General features: G+C 40.0%; 1 protein-coding gene across 1 annotated transcript in view; it reads right to left on the minus strand.

Annotated features, from left to right (window-relative positions):
* The window catches only part of LOC137666935 (von Willebrand factor D and EGF domain-containing protein-like), a 272,112-nt gene extending 252,856 nt beyond the window's left edge, over positions 1-19,256 (minus strand). Inside the window, exon 1 of the mRNA XM_068407215.1 lies at positions 19,026-19,256. Within this exon, the coding sequence (XP_068263316.1) occupies positions 19,026-19,122 (97 nt within the window). The 5' untranslated portion in view covers positions 19,123-19,256. The remainder of the gene's footprint in view (positions 1-19,025) is intronic.
* Between the last annotated feature and the right edge of the window lie 452 nt (positions 19,257-19,708).

Consider the following 19,708-nt stretch of genomic DNA (forward strand, 5'->3'; position numbering starts at 1 on the left):
ATGTAACCAGTCACCTGGCTGTTTTTTTTTTAATGAAATCGCCCTTGTTATCAGCCAGTTTTCATTCAGTTCTCACAAAAGGATTGCTCACAGCATGAGTCATGTCAGACATTTCAGTATCTCTGTTAGGAAGTCAGTGAAGATAATGAAAAAGGGTAGATGCAGACAAATCTTTGGCAATACAACATTTAAGAGCAGCAATGTTGCTGATAGCTTTCAGTAATTTTGCAGAACATTAAGAAAAAAACATAATCTTGTTCATTAATACTTTTGTATTGCTCCCCACTGTGTTTGCTTGCATCCATTACGTAACTCTAAGTTTTCCACCTTTATTTTTCGTTTTAAGATCTCAGAACTTTCTTCCTGGCAGAAGCCTGACAGAAAGCTCAGCAAGGCAAACAAAGTTACGCCTCTAAATGTGTGAGGTCGGAAACGAGCCCACCGCCACAGCTCCAGGGAGGTAGTGCAGAAGGGTGCTGAGAAATGCACTCTCCTGCTTCCACTGCTGCCCTTGGGTACAAGGGTGAGTGCTGCTACCTCTGGCAGGGCAGGTGCTTTCTGGTCTCAGTCTGAATAAGAAAGGAATCACTACCCCACGCACACAAGTGTACGCTGAGATCATCTGTTGTTTTTTGCCTACATGTTTCTTTCCTGAAAAGAACATATTTTGCAAAGTCAATTGGCAATATCTACATCATTATGAAGCTTTCCTGGCACTGCATCTGCTGATTGATGGCCATGAAAATGCAGCATATTTCATTTTCTTTTTCTAGACGTGAAGCCAGCTGCTAATGGTTTTCACAGGGTGAAGCTGGCAGCTGCAGGATCAAGTCTCAAGGCTCTAAAATGTACATTTGCAGGAGAACCACCTGGGCTTTTGGCTGTCCCATTACTGGTCATTACCACCCATAAAGTGATCTAAGCAAAATGGGTGCTGAGCCTGGCTGTGAATTCTGGGGTTTGACTTGGGAAACCGCAGTCATTAGCATTAGATGAAAGTGATCTCAATGATCTTGAAATCTTTCTGTATGCAATTAAAACTTCCCTCGCCTGTTTCCAAAAACACATTAAGTACTAGAGTCTAATAGTTGACATTTATTCAGTTTTATTCATCTGCCTCTTCAAGTCAAATACAGAAACTAATACGTAAATGTTACCCTCTTTATGTTAATTTTGAATGCTTGCTGAAGACTGCAATAAAGCATGAAAGCCAGTGCATCATTACGCTGAGTGAGAGCAAGACTGGCTCTCTGCAGACACCAGACAGCAATAAGTAATCTTCTCCTACAGGTCTGGGATAAAATCGGTATCCAAGTACTTGTTCCTTTCCATCTAGAAAAAGGTCATTTGATTCCAATGTGTCTATATTTTGCTTGTCTTTCCTCTATTTCATGGACAGCAAGGGGCAGGGGATTGCAGTGGCAGCTGAGGCCATCTAGGCTATTGGATTGCTGTCCTGCTTCTTCAAGTCCCATGAAGTGCCTTCTGTTTTTTATAGATGACCTCTGTGACTATGAAGACTGAGATAGGATCAGGTCCCTCCTAGATGTGTGGATGACATGTTCTTCTGGGAGGCGGAGACAGGAAAAACACATGGGCTTGGGTGGTGCTGCATTTTACTCACCAGGCTGACTTCTAGCAAGCCAGGCTGGATGCCTTATCTTTCCTAGAGAAAGATAGACTCACCGAGATGCTTGGGGAAAAAAGAAAGGAGACCTGTGAAGAGATACACCACCAGTTTTGTAAGCTGCTGTCAGGCAGGAAGCAGGCTGACCTGCATCTGCATTTACATTTTTGGGGTATTTCAGGACAACTTAAATGGGAAAGAGCAAGGCAGAAACGATCGGTTGTGATGGAATTCCTGAGAGCAGCAAGAGAGTTTTGTAATGACACAAAAAATCATGCAATAAATTTTGCATTGTTGGCTGCTGTATCCTCAGAGAAAATTGACCTTGACAGACACTTGACCAATTTCAAACAGGAGAAATACGTTCTGGAAGAAGAAATACTGCAAATCAGAACCTTCCTTCCAGGTGGGAGAGTCCTGTTTCCTTGATTTCTGATCTGTATGATCAACAAAAAGTATTCATAATTGTTAAGTGGCTGAAAAGTGGGCCTAGAGTGTACATCGCTGTCTCCTGTGAGGCTATGTGGGCCGAATTCTCTCATCAGCATGTGCCACAGAGGCTTTAGATAAGGTGTTGGTGAAGAAGAGCTGAACAGTGAAAGCTATTATCTCAAAAGACCGATATTTACTGGATTCCTTGCTTTTTACTTTTCTAGCTGAGTCACAGAATCTCCTTTGTTGCTGCACATTCATTTTCCTCCTTTCTCTAACAAATTCCATTGAATTGAGTATGCATGCGTCTCATATACTGTTATCTAGAATCATCTCCAAAAACCCTTTTAAGTCCTGTTCACATACAAATGAGACTTAAATACTTCCAGGGCAGAGCAGTACATTAGCAAGCCTGAGAATTAACAATAGAATTGGGTCAATAAAAGAAGGATATACTATCTGATCACAAGATGACTGTTTCCACTGTAATGTGAAAAGCCACTTTCAGTGCTGAAAATACAGTAGAGCAACGGTTAAATTACTGCCACTGTATAGACCTCATTTGGGTCCCTGCATGCATTTTCAGATTTGTGCAAGCAGAGGGAATGGCTATTAGGATAATTGGGGGAATGAAGAGCTTGCTTTGTAAGTAGAGATTAAAATTAATTTGCTTAGCTTAGCAAAAGGGAGACTGAGGATGCATTTCATGTTGCTGATACTTACATAGTGGGTAAGGGAACTCTGTAGGCTAAGGGAGAATGTTGTTGTGAGAACATCTGCTACAGGAATAACATCTATGAAGGTATTTAGAGTGGAAAATACGGAATTTCTACCTACTGAAAGGTAAAGATCTAGGTGACTTGAGCAAAATATCTGTTTCTAAGATGGATTTGATAGCTGTCTCTATATCAAGGGTCTTGGACTGAGTAAGAGCAACGACATGGTTCATACAGGAGAGGCTTTTATGATGCAATCCTCCCACAGGTTACTAGGGTATATTTGATGAAGGGAAAACATCTGCATATTACTGCAGCTACTGAAGCAGTGAAGCTGGAAGGTTCTAGTTCAGGGGATCAGAGAGCTCTGTTTTGAAATGCCTCACCCACTGCAGATTTGATTTAATGCCTACAGGTCACATTCTTGTTTATAGTATTTCACTTTTTGATAAAAAAATTTTTGAAAACTATCATCTATTTTGTTATTTTATCATCAATTATTGAATTATTGTTGGGGAGGAGTTTATACATTCACCATCTTATCGTAAATATCCTGGAATGTAAAAATGTCTGATTTGTAGACTCTTACTATGAATAAATTAAGCTGGATTTATGAGAATTATGGTCTGCTCTTCCTCTGTTCTTTGGAGGGTTTTGTGAATGTGCAATGAGAGGTCTTATTTCTTATTATGGAATTTTATTGCCACCATGTAACTGGGTTAATATAAGAAGTATAAATAGGGATATGTATTTGCCTGTGATATGTTTTAGTATGGAGAAGAGCATCTGAAGTTCAAAAAATATGAACTGAAGTACAGACTGTATATCTTACTCTGTAAATGGGAAAAGAAACCATTTCAAGTGCTGAAGAAAGAATGGAGCATGTGGGAATTGTCCCCTAGGAATGGTAAAAAAGTCATTGGATTTTTTTAAGCCATCTTGCTCTACTCTGCAACTACATTTTGCCAACATCCTAAAATGCTGCAGTTGCTTCCTCTCACCTGCTGGTCTCCTGCAAACTCACTTTGAGTGAAGGAAAGAGTATAGAAAGCAAGAGAAGATGGAAAGGTCTAACATCCAGGATATTTTGCATTCTAACAGTTCCTTTTTTTTTGGTCTACATGAACATGGCTGATGTTAGTTCATGTAGACTGAGACCCAGACAATAACCACGTCCTACTTTTAAAAGAAAAAAAAAAAAATCAAGACACGTGAAGTACACTTCTTAGTGAAGAATACAAGCTAAATCCTGTGAGACTCTCTCCTGTGCATGAGCAAAAAAAAAAAAAAAAAATCCTTATTCATCCCTGTTATCTTCTCATCCTTTACATACTTCAATGTTTTTTTTAACAGCATTAAGTCCACAAGGATACAGGCAATGTCCATGCACACAAATCAAGGGAAGGTAGAAGGCTGCTGCCAGCAGATGAGGATGGAGCCAGCACAGCTGTGCCTAAAGAGATAGCAGCTGGAAAGGACTGAAATGGCCACCAAAAGGGAGAACAGCTGGAAAACCAAAAAAAAAGGGGATTTGAAAGCAGGCACACACAAACTGGCTTAACTGAGAGAAACAGGTGTTGGGTCTGGAGAGGTGAGATTGCCTCGCAGGCTGCAGGAGCCCTCGCTGGGGACTGAACCTGGGGAGGGAGCAGTAATGGGAGAGGGAAAGGACAAAGGGGAGTTTGTGCTTCATACAGGTCGAGGGAAACACCTCCCTAGTAGCTCTGCAGCCTTTGGGCTGTAGCAGTGAAAAGCCCTGGGGAAGGGGTTTGGCACAATAGACTTCTTGGTTGTCTTTCAAAGCAGAAAGGACTGCTGGAAACTGTCAGGAGTTACTGCTGCTCCCAGAGGACAACTGTTGCTCTCAGTCCTCCTGGGCAGATTTCCTTCTGCTGCTGACAGTGGGATTTGCTGTGGTTTTCTGTAGGAAAACAACCCCATGCAGCGCTACAGGCTGGGGGAAAAGTGGTTAGAAAGTGGCCCGGTGGAAAGAGACCTGGGGGTGCTGATCAACAGCCGGCTAGACACAATCCAGCAGTGTGCCCAGGTGGCCAAGAAGGCCAATGGCATCCTGGCCTCTATTAGGAATAGTGTAGCCAGCCGGTCTAGGGAAGTGATCGTCCCTCTCTACTCGGCACTGGTGAGGCCACATCTTGAGTACTGTGTCCAGTTCTGGGCCCCGCACTTCAAGAAAGATGTTGAGGCGTTGAAGCGAGTCCAGAGGAGGGCGACCAAGCTGGTGAAGGGTCTGGAGGGTCTGACCTATGAGGAACAGCTGAGGGAGCTGGGGTTGTTTAGCCTGGAGAAGAGGAGGCTCAGAGGTGACCTTAGTGCAGTCTACAACTACCTGAAGGGAGGTTGTAGTGAAGTGGAAGTTGGCCTCTTCTCCCAGGCAACTAGCGATAGGACAAGAGGACACAGCCTTAAGCTTCGCCAGGGGAGGTTCAGGTTGGACATTAGGAAGAATTTCTTTTCAGAAGGGGTTATTAGACATTGGAATGGGCTGCCCAGGGAGGTGGTGGAGTCACCATCTCTGGATGTGTTTAAGAAAAGCCTGGACACGGTACTTAGTGCCATGGTCTAGTTGACGTGGTGGTGTCAGGGCAATGGTTGGACTCGATGATCCCTGAGGTCTCTTCCAACCTGGTTGATTCTATGATTCTGTGTGAAAAGGATGGGGGCAAGTTCACAGGCAGGCTGAGTGTAAAGCTCAATATTTTGGAGCAGGGGTTCATTGCTCTCTGCACGACGCTATAGATGACAAGCTTTTATTCTCTTTTTCAGAGTTATCAGACCCATTTTCCTTTGCCCCTAAATGTGAGACTGCAACAGGTATTCTAAATTCAATGGGCAATTTATTTAAAAGGTTAAAAATCACGCTAGTCTAGAACAAGACTGTGATTTCCCATTGTACATCACTGCTGTAGCCATCTTTGCTGCTCTGTGTGTCAGTCGCAGAGCTAGTGGGTTATCGCTATATTATGCTTCACTGTGAAATCCAGTCAGATTAATGACTCTGGGGTCACTTGAGATTTACATAATTTATATCGATGACTTGCTGTTTAAAGTATTTTACAAAATCAGGAAATAAATTGTAGGTTTTATAAAAATATTATAATTAAAAATTGACTTGTACGAACTGTTTGCTTCAGAAATGTGCATGAAGTTCAAGTGTGATGGATTGTTTTGCTCAACGAAAACTAAAAAAAAAACAGGAGAGACTTATGATGATAAAAAGCATTTTTTTTTCAGGTGGTTACATTATCAATCTTTATATTGAGCCAAATGCTGTTTGCATTTCTTCTATGCATATTTTATTGACTTCATTGAGACCTGTTGTGGAAGGAGAGCGATATTTGTATTACAGTGAAGGAATATTAGCACATTCAAAATAAAAAATGTGTTCTTGAACCAAGTATAAAACTTCAGAACCCAGAAATCAAACACTTGTTTTAGTTACGTCTTTAATATGACTTAATCACTCCAGAATTTAGCAAGCTGTGATAAATCTTTCTGCTATAAAAACAGAAGGGAAATTTTCATGCTTTGCCTCACATTAGCAATCAAAATATTCAGATGGTGAATGTTATTTTTTTCAACAGTTTGATTTGGAAGAAGCAATGAAAAAATATGCAATGGTAATCTGTGACATGTAAGGCTGGTCTCAATGCTTTTTTAATGAAAACGGGTTTGAGGGCAGCTGTTACGATACAAAAAGGAGCCAAACTCTGCTCTCTGTATGACTGGTATATTCTCAGTGACAAATCAGTGGAGTTGGGCAGGACCAACGGCCTTCAATTTAACATGGTGTTATAGGGTTCATAACGTGAGATCACTGTGTAGGAAATTAGACACACTCTTCCATTTTATTTGGTATCAAACCAAAACTGAATTGTTTGAGCAGAATACTGAGATGTGCAAAGGGACTGCTAAAAATGTAAAGTTCTACCTTGTTGCTACAATTAGAGATGAAGCAAGAAATGCTTTCCTACCTCTTCCCCCTGGAAGGAGGGTGCTGGGGGAGACAAAATGTCCAAGCTTCAACCTCTGCCCAGGAAAAGACTGAGCAGGAGCTGGAGACTGGAAATAGCAGATATTGAGGTGAGGTGGGCTCTGGGTAGGGAGGGAGGAAAGCAGAGTCCTGGGACAGTGATGGATGGCACAACGACACCAAAGCATCTTGCTAAAGCTCATCTTACAATTATTAACTCAAGGGGAATGAATCGGGTGGACAAATGTCTCTTATTTGTATGAGACATACTGTACAATTGCGGCAGCAGGGCAGTGCTATCTGGAGGCTTGTTCTTGTTCATTGGAACCTTTCTTACAAAGCAGCAGTGTGCACACAGCAAGGAGCACTCTCTCGTGATGAAATTACATGTTCAACAAGCTACGCCTCGCAGTCATATAATATAATGGTAGTGCAAACAGGGAGAGAGACATCTTTCTGATGCACCTTCATGAAATCGGTTTGAAATAAGTTTTGATCTGTATGCCAGATATCTGTGATAATAAAAATGCAATTCCACTTAATGGCTACTTTTTTCCCTAGTTTTGTAGCCCAATTCTGGTTTGCTTCACTATCTTACCTCACTGAGAGCCCTAAGAGAAGCCAAAACAGGATGGGAATTTCTGTGAATAACAAAACTGAGAGCATAAAGGAAGAAGAAAAATGCGGGAAGATATACATAAAGCTTCTCGATGGTAATCACGTAGTGTGTTATGTTAAACCCAAGAGACCAATTTTACGCAGTGTCTGTCCTGCAAATGCTCTTCTGCTATTTGGTGCTGCCTGTTATTGTCAGCTCACATGTTCCTTCTCAGCTTCGCTTGCGTTTCAAATGAGCAATCACATGCTGATAAGTTTTCTGGGCCTTTTTTCCTCAGTTCCCTGAATTATGGGCTAGTGGCAAAATCACAGTGATAAAATCTTCCAGATGCCTTATCTGAGTTTCAGAAATAAATAATTTGTTGGGTTCACTCTTGAACTCTCTCACAAAATGGATCACTAGGGGTCACCAGAAAGAAGCAAAACTTCGTATTTAATCTGGAATGCTTATAAATTTGTACGGTAGTTTTCAGCTAATCTTTTATAGGAGATAATTTAGTTTTCAAAAGCCAAGACAAATTCTTTTTCTACAGATGACAGGTATTTCCTACTAATGAAAATGGCATTATAGAAGACCCTTGTTAAAACAGAAAAAAAGCCTTACGTGCTGATACTGCAAAGACACTGTGATTTGAAATTTTACTCCAAGCTAAAGTAAGATGCTTGCTTTTCTCATTTAGCAGTCTATGTTTGAATACTGTAGTATGAATTTTAATTTTTCATCTGGGCTTAAACAAAGCTGTAATGATTTTTTTCTTGGCAAAAATTCACTGCAATATCTTTAGGTTTATAATTGTGGAAATATAGATCACAATTTTTTGGAATTTGTTCCAGCTTTGTGCTTGCAAATCTTAGAAAATATATTGCATGAGGTGATCAGAGGTTTATCCAAGGATGCTTGAAGGGACAGTCTGCTCAGATAGAAAGAAGAATATTTTGGAATACTTTGGGAGAAAAGAACAAAGATAGCATGGGTGGAGTTCAGTGGGGATTTGAGGAAGAATTTGGCTCAGCATTATTTTATTGCTCTTCTAGTCATTCTTAGTACTGAGCAAAGGCAAAGTTTCTCTGTGATTATTCAGCCAAAGGTCAGTTTGGTTTTAACAAAAACTGAGAACAAGCCAAGAAACACCTCATTTACCAGAATATATGTATTTCTGTATTTTTCCAGTGGCTCGATGCCTGTCGCTGGACAGGCAAGTGTCTTGCAGGAGTGTTTGGATGTAGTGACAGTAGAGACCTGCCTGCACCCAGCAAAGCTGCGTAGTTCATACTCCTGCCAGTGCACATAAATGCATATTCTTCTGTGCTTTATCTTGTCCTCCTTCAGTCTAGGTAAAACTGACATTGTTTCCCCCTTCCTGTTGAATGTATATATTTTATAGGCTAATGAAAAAGCTTAGGAAATATAACTGTCCCTCATATTGATTTTGCTTTTATATAGTGCCTTTTCCCCAAATGGATGCCAGAATGCACTCTTAAAATCAAACTATATAGAACAATAATTTCTACCAGAATGGAAAAACATGGCAGCAGCTTAACAGCACACTTTAGTGCTAGACAACACTTTAGGAAATGAAGGTGGCTTTAAGAAGCAGGAATAATCCCATGGCCTTTAAGAACTTATTACATATGGGTAAGGAGCAAGACCCAGCACAGCTTTTCTCACCCCCAGCTGCCTGCACTGGATGACGGGGGATGTCTCGCTAGCCCCTTGCTCAAACCCTCTCATATTAGGGAACGAATGTTACCTGGCATATTTTATAGGTTGAAATATTATTTAATCTGTGAGGTCTCTTAAGATGTCAGATTGCAGTTCATATAACAAATATAGCACAGCAGCCCCCAGCCCTTCATACACAGAATTACTCAAATGTATTCCTGTTTAGCTGTCTGCTGTGTGACAACGGGTACCTGCTGCCCCCAGCTCCAGGGCCCTCATCAGACCCTCCCAGATCAAGGACTCTTTTGCCTTCAGTAAAACTATGATTTTTGTAAAGCATAAATGAAAGTTAACTTTATTTTATTTTCTTTATGCAAAATATCCAATTCCCTTACACCCTCTCTTAAGCATAAAGCAATAGGGGGTACAGGACTCCATGACTTTCTTTTTGCAGAAAAAGACCTTTGATTAAAAAAATGGTTGAAAATCAGTGTGTTGGAACATTGCTTCATAAGCACAAATGAACATAAATCACTTCTTTCTGCATTGTTGGGGACTCATAAACAAGTGTCATTACTAATATTGAAATTTACTGCCCCTTTTATTTAGCTTGTTCATTCTTCTAAAAAATGTATGCTTGGGTTAGAGCTGGTCAGGAATTTTAAGTGTTTATTACTTTATATGTTGCTAATGAAACTTTTAATAGAAATGTGTAAGTTTTGAGAAGACCTATACTTTTTTTTGGTAGAAGTTTCATCTTAGGAAGGGAGGCATTTGGCGGCTCGCACACTTGGGCGTATGGTTTTGACAAAAAACCTGCATTGCTCAATTGAATGATCAGTCTCTCTACTTGTCTAGCTCTGTACTGGAATTGCTTTATGTTTATTTTTATTTTTTACAAATAGCAAATATATGTTATGCCACAGAATGAATGAAACTGCTGTCCATCGCAGTTATTGACACCTTTAGAGTAGACGAACACATGGGAGACTGACACTGAAGCCCTTATTCCAAGATGTATTTAATTACTAATAGAAAGTGAAACAGTTCCAATAAGAGATCTAAAGATATTCTCTCCAGCATAATCAATAGACGAGTTCTGAGGGCACTTGTCTGTGACAGAAGAGATTGATCCAGCTCCTCTGTCCTAAAACACAACATCTTTCCTGTCGGAAGTGATTAACCAAATATCAGGCTATCAGTTAGCACTTTGTGGTTTTCTCAGTTTGGTCTCAGTGGGAAAGTAAATTTTTAATTGTTTTCAATTGTGAAAGCAATCAGACAGAAAAAACACGTCCTGTGTGGATCAACAGCAGTTACTCAACCTGAAGCAGGTTATCTTTGGGAAGTCGTATGGTCTATAAACTGTTACGCAGATGATCACAGTGCAGAGCTGGGCTATAACAGCAGTGAACCCCTGGTGGAATTCAGAGTCAAAAATCCCACTTAACGGCTGGACTTGTATGGTGTGGTTTTTGGGACCGTCATATTTTTTCTCACAGCATTTCTGCAGCACTAATTTTAGCCATAATTACATGAAGCAGCGATAACAGTGGTAGCCAAAATGGTATTTCCTGTGCTTATGTACACACGTGGTCATCTGTGCTACCTTTTACCAGATTGCAATGGTTTAGTTTTATATTCAATTTAGCTGCATGGAAAGCAACATAAGTATTAATATATGTTAAGGTTGTCAAAAGCATACCTTATCCCTGTGTGCTGACCAGCTGCAAGGTTTTAAATCTGAGAACCTCACCAAAGTGTCTTTCAGAAAGCCTGCGCTTCACTACCAGAGAAAGATTTCTCAGCAAACCTGATTAAAAGAAGCCAGAGTAAAGTTGTCTTCTTCAAGGGTCTTAAAAAAATAAAATCCAATACCACCACAACAAACAGACTCGGGAAGACAGCTTGTTTTCCAGCTAGTGATTGTATATACAAGTACTATTTAGTGTCTTTGTTGCCAACCTTTCTGAGTGGTAAAGAAATTCCTTCCAGCATAGTTTTTTGACCTTGTGAGTGCCTCTGTGCTGGGGTCCTTGGGATTGGCAGGGGGTTGACCAGGCACGGCTTGCCAGGTCCCCTCGCATCCTGTTGGAACTTAATGAGGATGGTTGGTATTCTCGAGAGGCAATCTGCAAGCTCAGACCTAAGACAGAAGATGAAGCTGTTTTGAAACATCAGATGAATAATATTGTCAGCAGTGTATTAATGAGAGAAAGTGTCTACACACCCATGCAAGGAGTATAGGTAATAGCAAACAGAACAAGAAATGTGAGTGGATAACAGACATCATAAAGCAGCAGGAATAACTGTGGGTGATTTTCATGACTAAAATATCAGTTATTGGGTAAACATGAAAAAGGAAGTAGTGAAAGAATGGGGGTGGGTAGTAGATTTATGATTTATGTGAAAGCTATTTGTATTGCAAGGCAGCAATCATGTCAAGACGAGAAAATAATTGTAAAATTCCTCTGGGAGATGGAAGCTCGTGCTGGGATCATAGTCTGCAACTTGAATCCAGCTATCCTGAAGTACAGCAGTATCTTTAAGCCTAATGGCCTCACAAAAGCACACGCTAGAGACAGGGATTAAGTCGAACTTCAGCCCTCCACACCCGAGTCCAAGTGCTTCCACATGGCTGTAGTCTTTGACTATGATATCTTAAGGAAATATCACATCTTTTCCCTTGTAGGATGTGTTGCAGTGGGCAGGATTGTATTGGTGCTGGGCTGGGAGGCACAAGCAAGTCCTGCCTGCCGTTGTTTTGGCAGATGCTGACCTGTTGGGCAGGGCAGGTTTGGTCCCTGCACAGTTACCCCCATGAAGGGAGGGGAGGATGAACAAAATGCATCTTTGCTCCAGACCAGGAACACTACAAGCTACTCTAGCTTTCCCAGTGCAAATGTTCACAGTGGTTTATTAGGGATTTCTTTTACAGGATCAATTGAAATAGCTAGTCCAGGCAAAGGACTGAAAATTACTTGAAACTGGATGATTCCTATGTTCAACAGTTATGAGTGAGACTTTTGAAGGATATTATAGGAGAAAAGGAGCCCAAATGCTTCAGGAATGTAATGGGGTATGGGTGGCTGAGTCCCACTGGCACTTACAAGACTTTCTGTTGGAGCAAAAGCCATCTTCTGCGGTGGTTATGGGTTAAGCTAAGGCCAAATGATAGCTTTTTTTTAACCTTTATTTTTATTCTGCTTTATATGCATTCAAAAAATGAGATGTCCACATATTTTAGCACTTGAAGAATGAGCTGCAAGTACATTGGGGCAGGAAATAGCCTCCTCTTCATTTTCCTTGTATTTCTTGCAAAAGAGAAGCAAGGAATTAATTAGATTTTACCCTGATTATGTCTTTGTTGCTAGCTCTAATCTTAACATCTAATAAAAGAACACAGCAAATGCCTCTGTGAATTCTTATATATTTTTTTCTCTAGCCCATTAAGAAAAGAACAGAGCTGATGATAAGGTAGCCTCAGTGAATCAAAGTATCTATGCTGCGTTATTGAGGGAGGCTGAGTCACAGTCAACTAATTTTATAGCATATCCACAGTTGATTATAAAGCAAATAATTGGAGGAAAGGGACAAAGACGACTATTAAAAATAATCTCGGAAAGATGTTTGCAACTCTGCCTGTTCTGGTAACTGGACCAGATCAACAAATAACATATCTAACTAATGCAGTGAGGTCTAATAATGCTAATTCTAAAAAAAAAAAAATTAAGTGACTGAGTTTTACCTCCCTTTGGTCTTCATATAGGTCTGCAGAAAATCAATGAGAGAAAATTCTGTGAAAAGTTTGCATGATGGCCAAACATCAGCAAAACACAATTTTATACTGAGATGAGAAACAAGCAGGAGCTGACATAAAACAGGCTCCTTTCTGTATAGAAATGGTTTAGTTCAGATCTCAAGTCATTCTCCGCGTTTATGATTAAATTAATTATAGATCTATTCATTCGTGAATTTCCAAGAACTATTTCATCTCTGTGTCATCATCAAGTTTTTTCCACAGACTTTTGCCTTCTGAGAGTTAGTGAACACAAGTTAAATGCAACTTGATCAGTCATTTAAAAAAAATGAAGAGAAAGTAAGACTGCGCATCTGGAATGGGAAATGTTATGCCTTTTCTTATTAGCATAAGGAGGAGAAAAAGTTGGGGTATCCACCAGTTCACGGAAAGTGCAAGAGCTACTGAGCTGATGAGCCATTAGCAAGACACTACATGAGGGACCATTTACGGAAACTGTCAATGCACAAAGCTGTCAAGGGACAGTTGAGATGTAAAATGCTCCAGCTACCACGGGAGATGCATTACATTATTGCAGTATGCAGATAAATTGCTATCCAACTCGTGGAAGCTGCTTTGTGAACAAAAAAAGGGGAATAAGATAAACTCACTCTCAATCGATGAATTAATATAAAACCAGCAAAAGGAGTAGAGCAGACTACTACAATCCCTCAACTATATTAGGCAATCATTTTTTTTCCTTTCAATATGTAGAATATTCCCTTGCGGCTCCCTGTGGATGCCATGCAGTGTGAACACAGCAATCAGAGTAATAGACGTCAGAATAATCAAAATAATATGTGTCAGAAAGAAGCAAATGAGTACCTACATTCGTTAAGTAAATCTCCTAAGAGCTTAACACACAAAAGTCTTTCCAGAAAAGCTGTATAAACAATTGCATGCACTAACACATGGTTTTACTGGTGTTTCAAAGGCAGATGAAAAACATTCTTCAAAATAATCCACTTTTTTCAGATTTCACCATAAATAATCTCTACTTAGGGTAGTGAAGCTGCCACAATGACATTAATAAAGATCATAACTGAAGGTAAAATACACTACTTTGAAGAAAACTTAAGAATCATTGAACAAGCATTATATGCTGCCAACCAATCGCTAAACGCAATATCAATTTTTGTAGTGGATTGGGCATCGGCAATGTCCAACATCAAACCTCCATCTCTGAGGTGACAAGATGTTTCATCCAGGAAGAAAGTAGCCAAAAAAAGTCAGAACAAACCTACAAATGTCCAAGGAAACAAATTTGTGGACAAAATCAGACAAACCAGTAGTTTGGCTGCCTTGAGAACTTTTCCCAACAAACTATTCAAAGGGGTACGGTAAAAACCCAGTTAAAATAAACGAAATTATACTTTTCACAATATTCTCAGCCTTTTGAAGCAGCAAGTCTAGTTCACAAAAAAACTGGAGGAAATATATTGGAATGAAAGAGCCATTTCCAAAGCCAGAAATGTTTTATTAGGCTACAGAAGTGGTCTAGGAAAAAGTAGGAAAAAACATAAAAGAAATTCTGTCTCTAATGAGGTTATTGCAGGAAAGATTTTTCCTGCTTTTCGTCAACTATATTTGTATGGTAAAGTAGATATAGCATTTTGGAAGCAATTGGATTCTTTCCTGACTGAAATCAAAGGGGATTTGGGTGAAATTTCAAGTTTTAGTCCTCTAAAATATGTTAAGTAGTCTAAAACCCAGCAACAATACTTTGTATCCCCTTGAGTTTGTATGTAACAGCCATTTGATTTCAGAGTTTACAAGGAAGGTGGAGGAAGGTTCAGCATTTTTATTACACTCTTATTTGCTATATTGGCTTTCATTTCAGTTATGAGTTCTGCTGCGGTTAACGGGGCTGGGTTGTGACTCATGAGGCCTCAGCACAGATCTCAGCTCCACCAAAGGATTTTCTGCATGACCTTGAGCCACTTCACGTCTCCATCCCATCTGTAAAACAGAATGATGATGCTTCCTCTCTGCAGCAATTTGTCTTGTCAATTTAGGAACAAACACTGATCTGTCTTGACTACTTGCAGCTCCTATCGATTGCAAAGGAAGCTAGATGTGTGCAATACTTCTTTGGATTTGGCACTTGGAGACAAAATAACTTTGAGGAACTGGACCGTTAAAGCAAACATTTTGGCCATGAATGTCCTATACTGTTATGAACAGTGTCTAATAAAATGATCCTCAATTTTAGTACAGTGTAGAGTAGTAAATAGCTGTTAAGGAGTTTAAACAAGGCACACATTTGGCAGGTCAATGGGAAACAGGCTAATATTTGAGACCTGCAGTAGAAAGGCAGCCCTCTCACACCAAACGTATTTTTTAAGTCTGTATAACTATTAATTTTCATCAGAAGATTGGAAGACAAATGTGTGAGCTAAAAATTATTTCCCTATCAAATTTCAAAGTCCTAAAATCCAGTAGTGACATACTGATGCTGCTCCCCAGAGTCATACACACTCATTGTAAGGTGAAAGAGGGTCCCTCACCCCCAAACTGCAACAGCTGCCCAATTTTGCCTTCCTTCTGAAAGAACTATTCCTGCAGTAAGCATAACCCTGTTGCCTTTCAGATAAAAACGAGAGGAACGAAAAGGTTACCAGCCAACAGAAATCATTGTACAACCCCTGCTACCAGCTTTACTTTGATCGCATATAATCAGATAAGGTCAGATTTCACTCTTAGTTCAAACAATATGAACTGGATTAATTCCAGACAACGAGGCCGATGGAGTTACTTGATGTTGACAAAAACTTAAACAAGAGGGAAATAAAATATTAACCTGTAAACAGCTTTTGATAATCAAGAATAATATTGAGAGAGAAACATGCTGTAAAGATTGATCCTCTCCCTTTGGCAGTTGTTACGGCTTATTTGCCATAGCCAGGGAGTCTTGGTTTTACTTCTGCAGGAAAGCATTCAGCAGGCTATTTTTTGTTTGCACAGTGCTATAAGTGTCTGTTGTGCTTTCCACAGAGAGAAGACATGGAGCCAGAATAATCCCAGTGTAATTTCTAAAGTCACGGGAATGTCCCTACCAAACCCACTCATGGCCCAAGAGCTTGATCCCTGCAAGCTCTTTCCAGGCCAGGTACTCAGGGGCTTCCCTGGGGGAGTTTGCACCCCACATGTTCTTGGGGACCCAGAGGGTGGCAGGAGCCCTGGGACTCTGGGGGTTGCTGGGGCCTGGATGGCACGTTTGAGGTCTGACCAAGGGACAGGAGGGTTTGGCATCTACAGTAGGAGCATGAAGTAGATGGGAAAGCTCCTGAATAGTTCAAATCATTCCTTTTGAAATACTCATGGGGAAATGTTTTCTCAGCTCCAGCAGATTTTTGCTTAAAGCCTGGAAAGTCCATGGCACTCAGATTTTACAGCAGAAGCTCACAGCTTCAGCCTGGAGAAGAGAAGGCTCTGGGGAGACCTTATAGCAACCTTCCAGTACCTGAAGGGGGCCTACAGGAAAGCTGGAGAGGGGCTTTTTGCAAGGGCAAGCAGTGACAGGACGAGGTGTAATGGTTTTAAACTGAAAGAGGGTAGATTTAGATTAGATATTAGGAAGAAATTCTATACTGTGAGGGCGGTGAGACACTGGAACAGGTTGCCCAGAGAAGCTGTGGCTGCCCCCTCCCTGTCAGTGTTTAAGGCCAGGTTGGATGAGGCTTTGAGCAAGCTGGTCCAGTGGAAAGGTGTCCCTGCCCATGGCAGGGGGGTTGGAACTAGATGATCTTTAAGGTCCCTTCCAACCCAAACCATTCTATGAGTCTATGTGGTGAGATCATGGGTTGCTTTTGTGTAGTACACAAAGCAGATTACATACTCTGATTTTCACGTCATTCTTCTAGTGAAAGCAAGACCAGGGTTTATAAAATTGCAAGACATACTGAATACTTTTTGCCATGCTAAGCTATTGTCATTTACTTTCTTAAATCAAATCAGACCATTCAGACTGTTTGAGAATGCAGCGTCTTTTCCTGCTGGCTGTAGGCACTTAGCCTTCCCCCAACACCGTCCTCTCTCTTCTCCTCTTTCTTCACCTCAGGATGTGCTTGATTTTTTTCTTACCTGTTTTGGAGTTGAGGAAAATCCACAGGAGTGAACTTGCAAACAACTAATTGTATCCGATTTTACTATATATGTAACACCTTGCAGTGAAACTCCAGTGGATTTTGTGAGCTTTGAGGAAGGCTGGTGCCTTTGCAGGAAGCTCATATCCAAATTAAAAACTTTTTCAGTTGTACATTATGAAAAGGCTCCAGAGGGCATGGGGAGCAATTCCATCTTGATGGTGACGTTACAAGCTACTATCTATTTTAAGACAAATACTTTTTTTCTAAAATACCTCTGTAAAAAAATCTATTGTCTTTTTCTTTTGATCGACTTATTTACAGAATTTCATTTGAGAAAAGTCTGACGAGCTCTATGTTGTGTCAGCCCTCCCACATCTATGATTCACTGAGTTGCTTTTGTCCCTGATGCTTTACTTAATCTTCTACCAGAGAGCAACTATGGACGTTATTGGTAACACTTTAATATTTCTCAGTCACAGGAAATGATGTAAAAACCCCAAATAATGAGAATATCTTCAGTCATTGTGAGTTTCATTCCCTAAAATAAGACTGCAGAAGATGATAAAGTTCTTTCTTGGTCTTTAAAGGACTTTTTTTATCTTCTCCTTCTTAATGAGGCATCTGCAAAAAGCTGTTTGGTCAGACATTCCATATTCACAGTTAAATTCTTATGGGATTAGTAGGTCTGTTATACTCAGAGTACAAAAGTAAACAGCATATGGCTCTGTTAATACTTTTATAATGTCACAACACAATCTGTCATAATGCAAACTTTTTTGAGCAGTTTCACTTATTACATGTTCACACTATGAAAAAAAACCCAAATCTTAAGAATCCTTCTGCAGCACCTAAGAGACAACAAGCTATTTCTTAATTCTTGTTTTGTGTTCCCAGTTTAATAAGTACGTCTACACATATTACCTTTAGTAACAAAAATACAGTGGAAAATACAGTTACTTAGTTAATAGGAGTTAAAAGGTCATTTCCCCTTGATGAAAAGCTTGTTCTATGAGATAAGTAGCTGCTACACTCCATAAAACTGGCAACCCTTCAAAAGGTTTCAGAAATTAAAGGCATTGTTTGAAGATAAAGGCGATAGGGTCATTTGCCTTGTGTTTAGTCCTGCAAACCTTGCTGGGTGACCCTTTGATATTCAAATGATGAGTGTGTTAAATTGTTTTATCTTCATATAACTAATGAGTGCTGGCTGACAATCACTTTTAAGACTAGTTGAAACTCTAATGGAATTAAATTTTTTAAAATATTGCAATGTATTTCCATTAAGGGGGGAATGCCTCCACGGAGTTTGCCAAAGCTGTATCCATAATCACTCACAGCACTGTGCTCTGGTCCTACTGCTTTTCTCAGTTTTTTTTATTAACTCTGGTTTTACTAGTTGAATAATGTCTAACATGGTTTTCAGTGTATTCCTGCAGTGGATTAATAAAGCTCTATAAACAAGCTACGTATGTAAAAATCTATGTCCTCTTTGAACTCTATGCTAGAGTGAAACAAGCCTTACTTTTATGTTTACAGTAGTAGAAAAATTAGTTATGAACTTTTTATTGCCAGAGGCTGTATAGCTGTGTATTATTATACGTGTAATTAACTAATCTATAATGTTGGTCTGATACATGCTGTGTATACTTCTTTACTTAGAGGAACAGAGTCTTATTTTAAAGCTTTTTCTTCTTTTATGGTTCATTTCATATTTTCCATTTATGGGAACATGTTACGAATATTCTTTAAATCACTTGTTTTTTTCTAGTAGGAAGAATCTTCATAGATTGTTAATTTCTTTATTTAAAAAATGAAGGAAAAAAAAAGAAATGTGAAAGTCCTCTAATGGACAATAAACATTGTGTGCTGTAAGCATGCTTGGTTATCACTGTGACCTTCTTCATTACTTTAGAAGTTGTTTATTTTAGCCTTACTTCCATTCTATTTTGGAGAGTCTTGCTAATAATAGCCCTCTATAACTCTAACCCTCATTCAAAAATAAATGTAAACAAGATCATCTCAGTTTTAAATATACATGAACTCTATCCCCCAAATGACTATTAAATAATTAAAAAAGTATAAAATCCTTACCTAATGGAGCTGACTCAGTGCTAATGGCCAACAAGGGAATCCAACAGAGGTAGGCAACAAGTTGGAGATGCTGATGGAAAGGAAAGGGCTGCTGCATATTGTCCAAGATAGGTTTTATCCATGCATCTGCAGTTGCTTAGACGTTAACTTTTGAGGTACTAAACTTTGCAGGGTAAGCCATCAGCCTGCCTGCCTGTTTCAATGTTTTTCTTTCTTTCTTTCTTTCTTTCGTCCTTTTCAACCAACTTTGTTGGAGAGGGCTTAATGTGTCATTAATCCCAGAATTTCCAAGAGGGAAGCCCTCCAGCTATACACAAACCACACTCACCCCCACGCACACACACAGATCAGCGGAGAGCACGTGTGCCTGCAGCTGCTCTGCCTGCAGCTGCTCTGATTTACACACCCGGTACCGCACCCGCGCACACACGGAGGTGAGAACAGCGTGTGCCGGCAGTGGCGGTGGTAGGAGGTGATCCTGGAGAAATTAGGGTTGTAAACTGAATGTGCCTGCTCGTGAGGGTGTTAAAGCAGACAACACTAACTCCAGATTATTGCAGTCATATCTGACACTGTGTTTACGTGAGAAGGGTTTAACAAATGCTAAAACATAAGCTTGCAAATGGTTTGGTTTTCGCTTCAGATTGCTGGAGGCTACATTTAGGCAAGACGGTTACAGAAGT

This window comes from Nyctibius grandis, chromosome 9 (genome assembly GCF_013368605.1).
Source record: "Nyctibius grandis isolate bNycGra1 chromosome 9, bNycGra1.pri, whole genome shotgun sequence".
Lineage (NCBI taxonomy): Eukaryota > Metazoa > Chordata > Aves > Nyctibiiformes > Nyctibiidae > Nyctibius > Nyctibius grandis.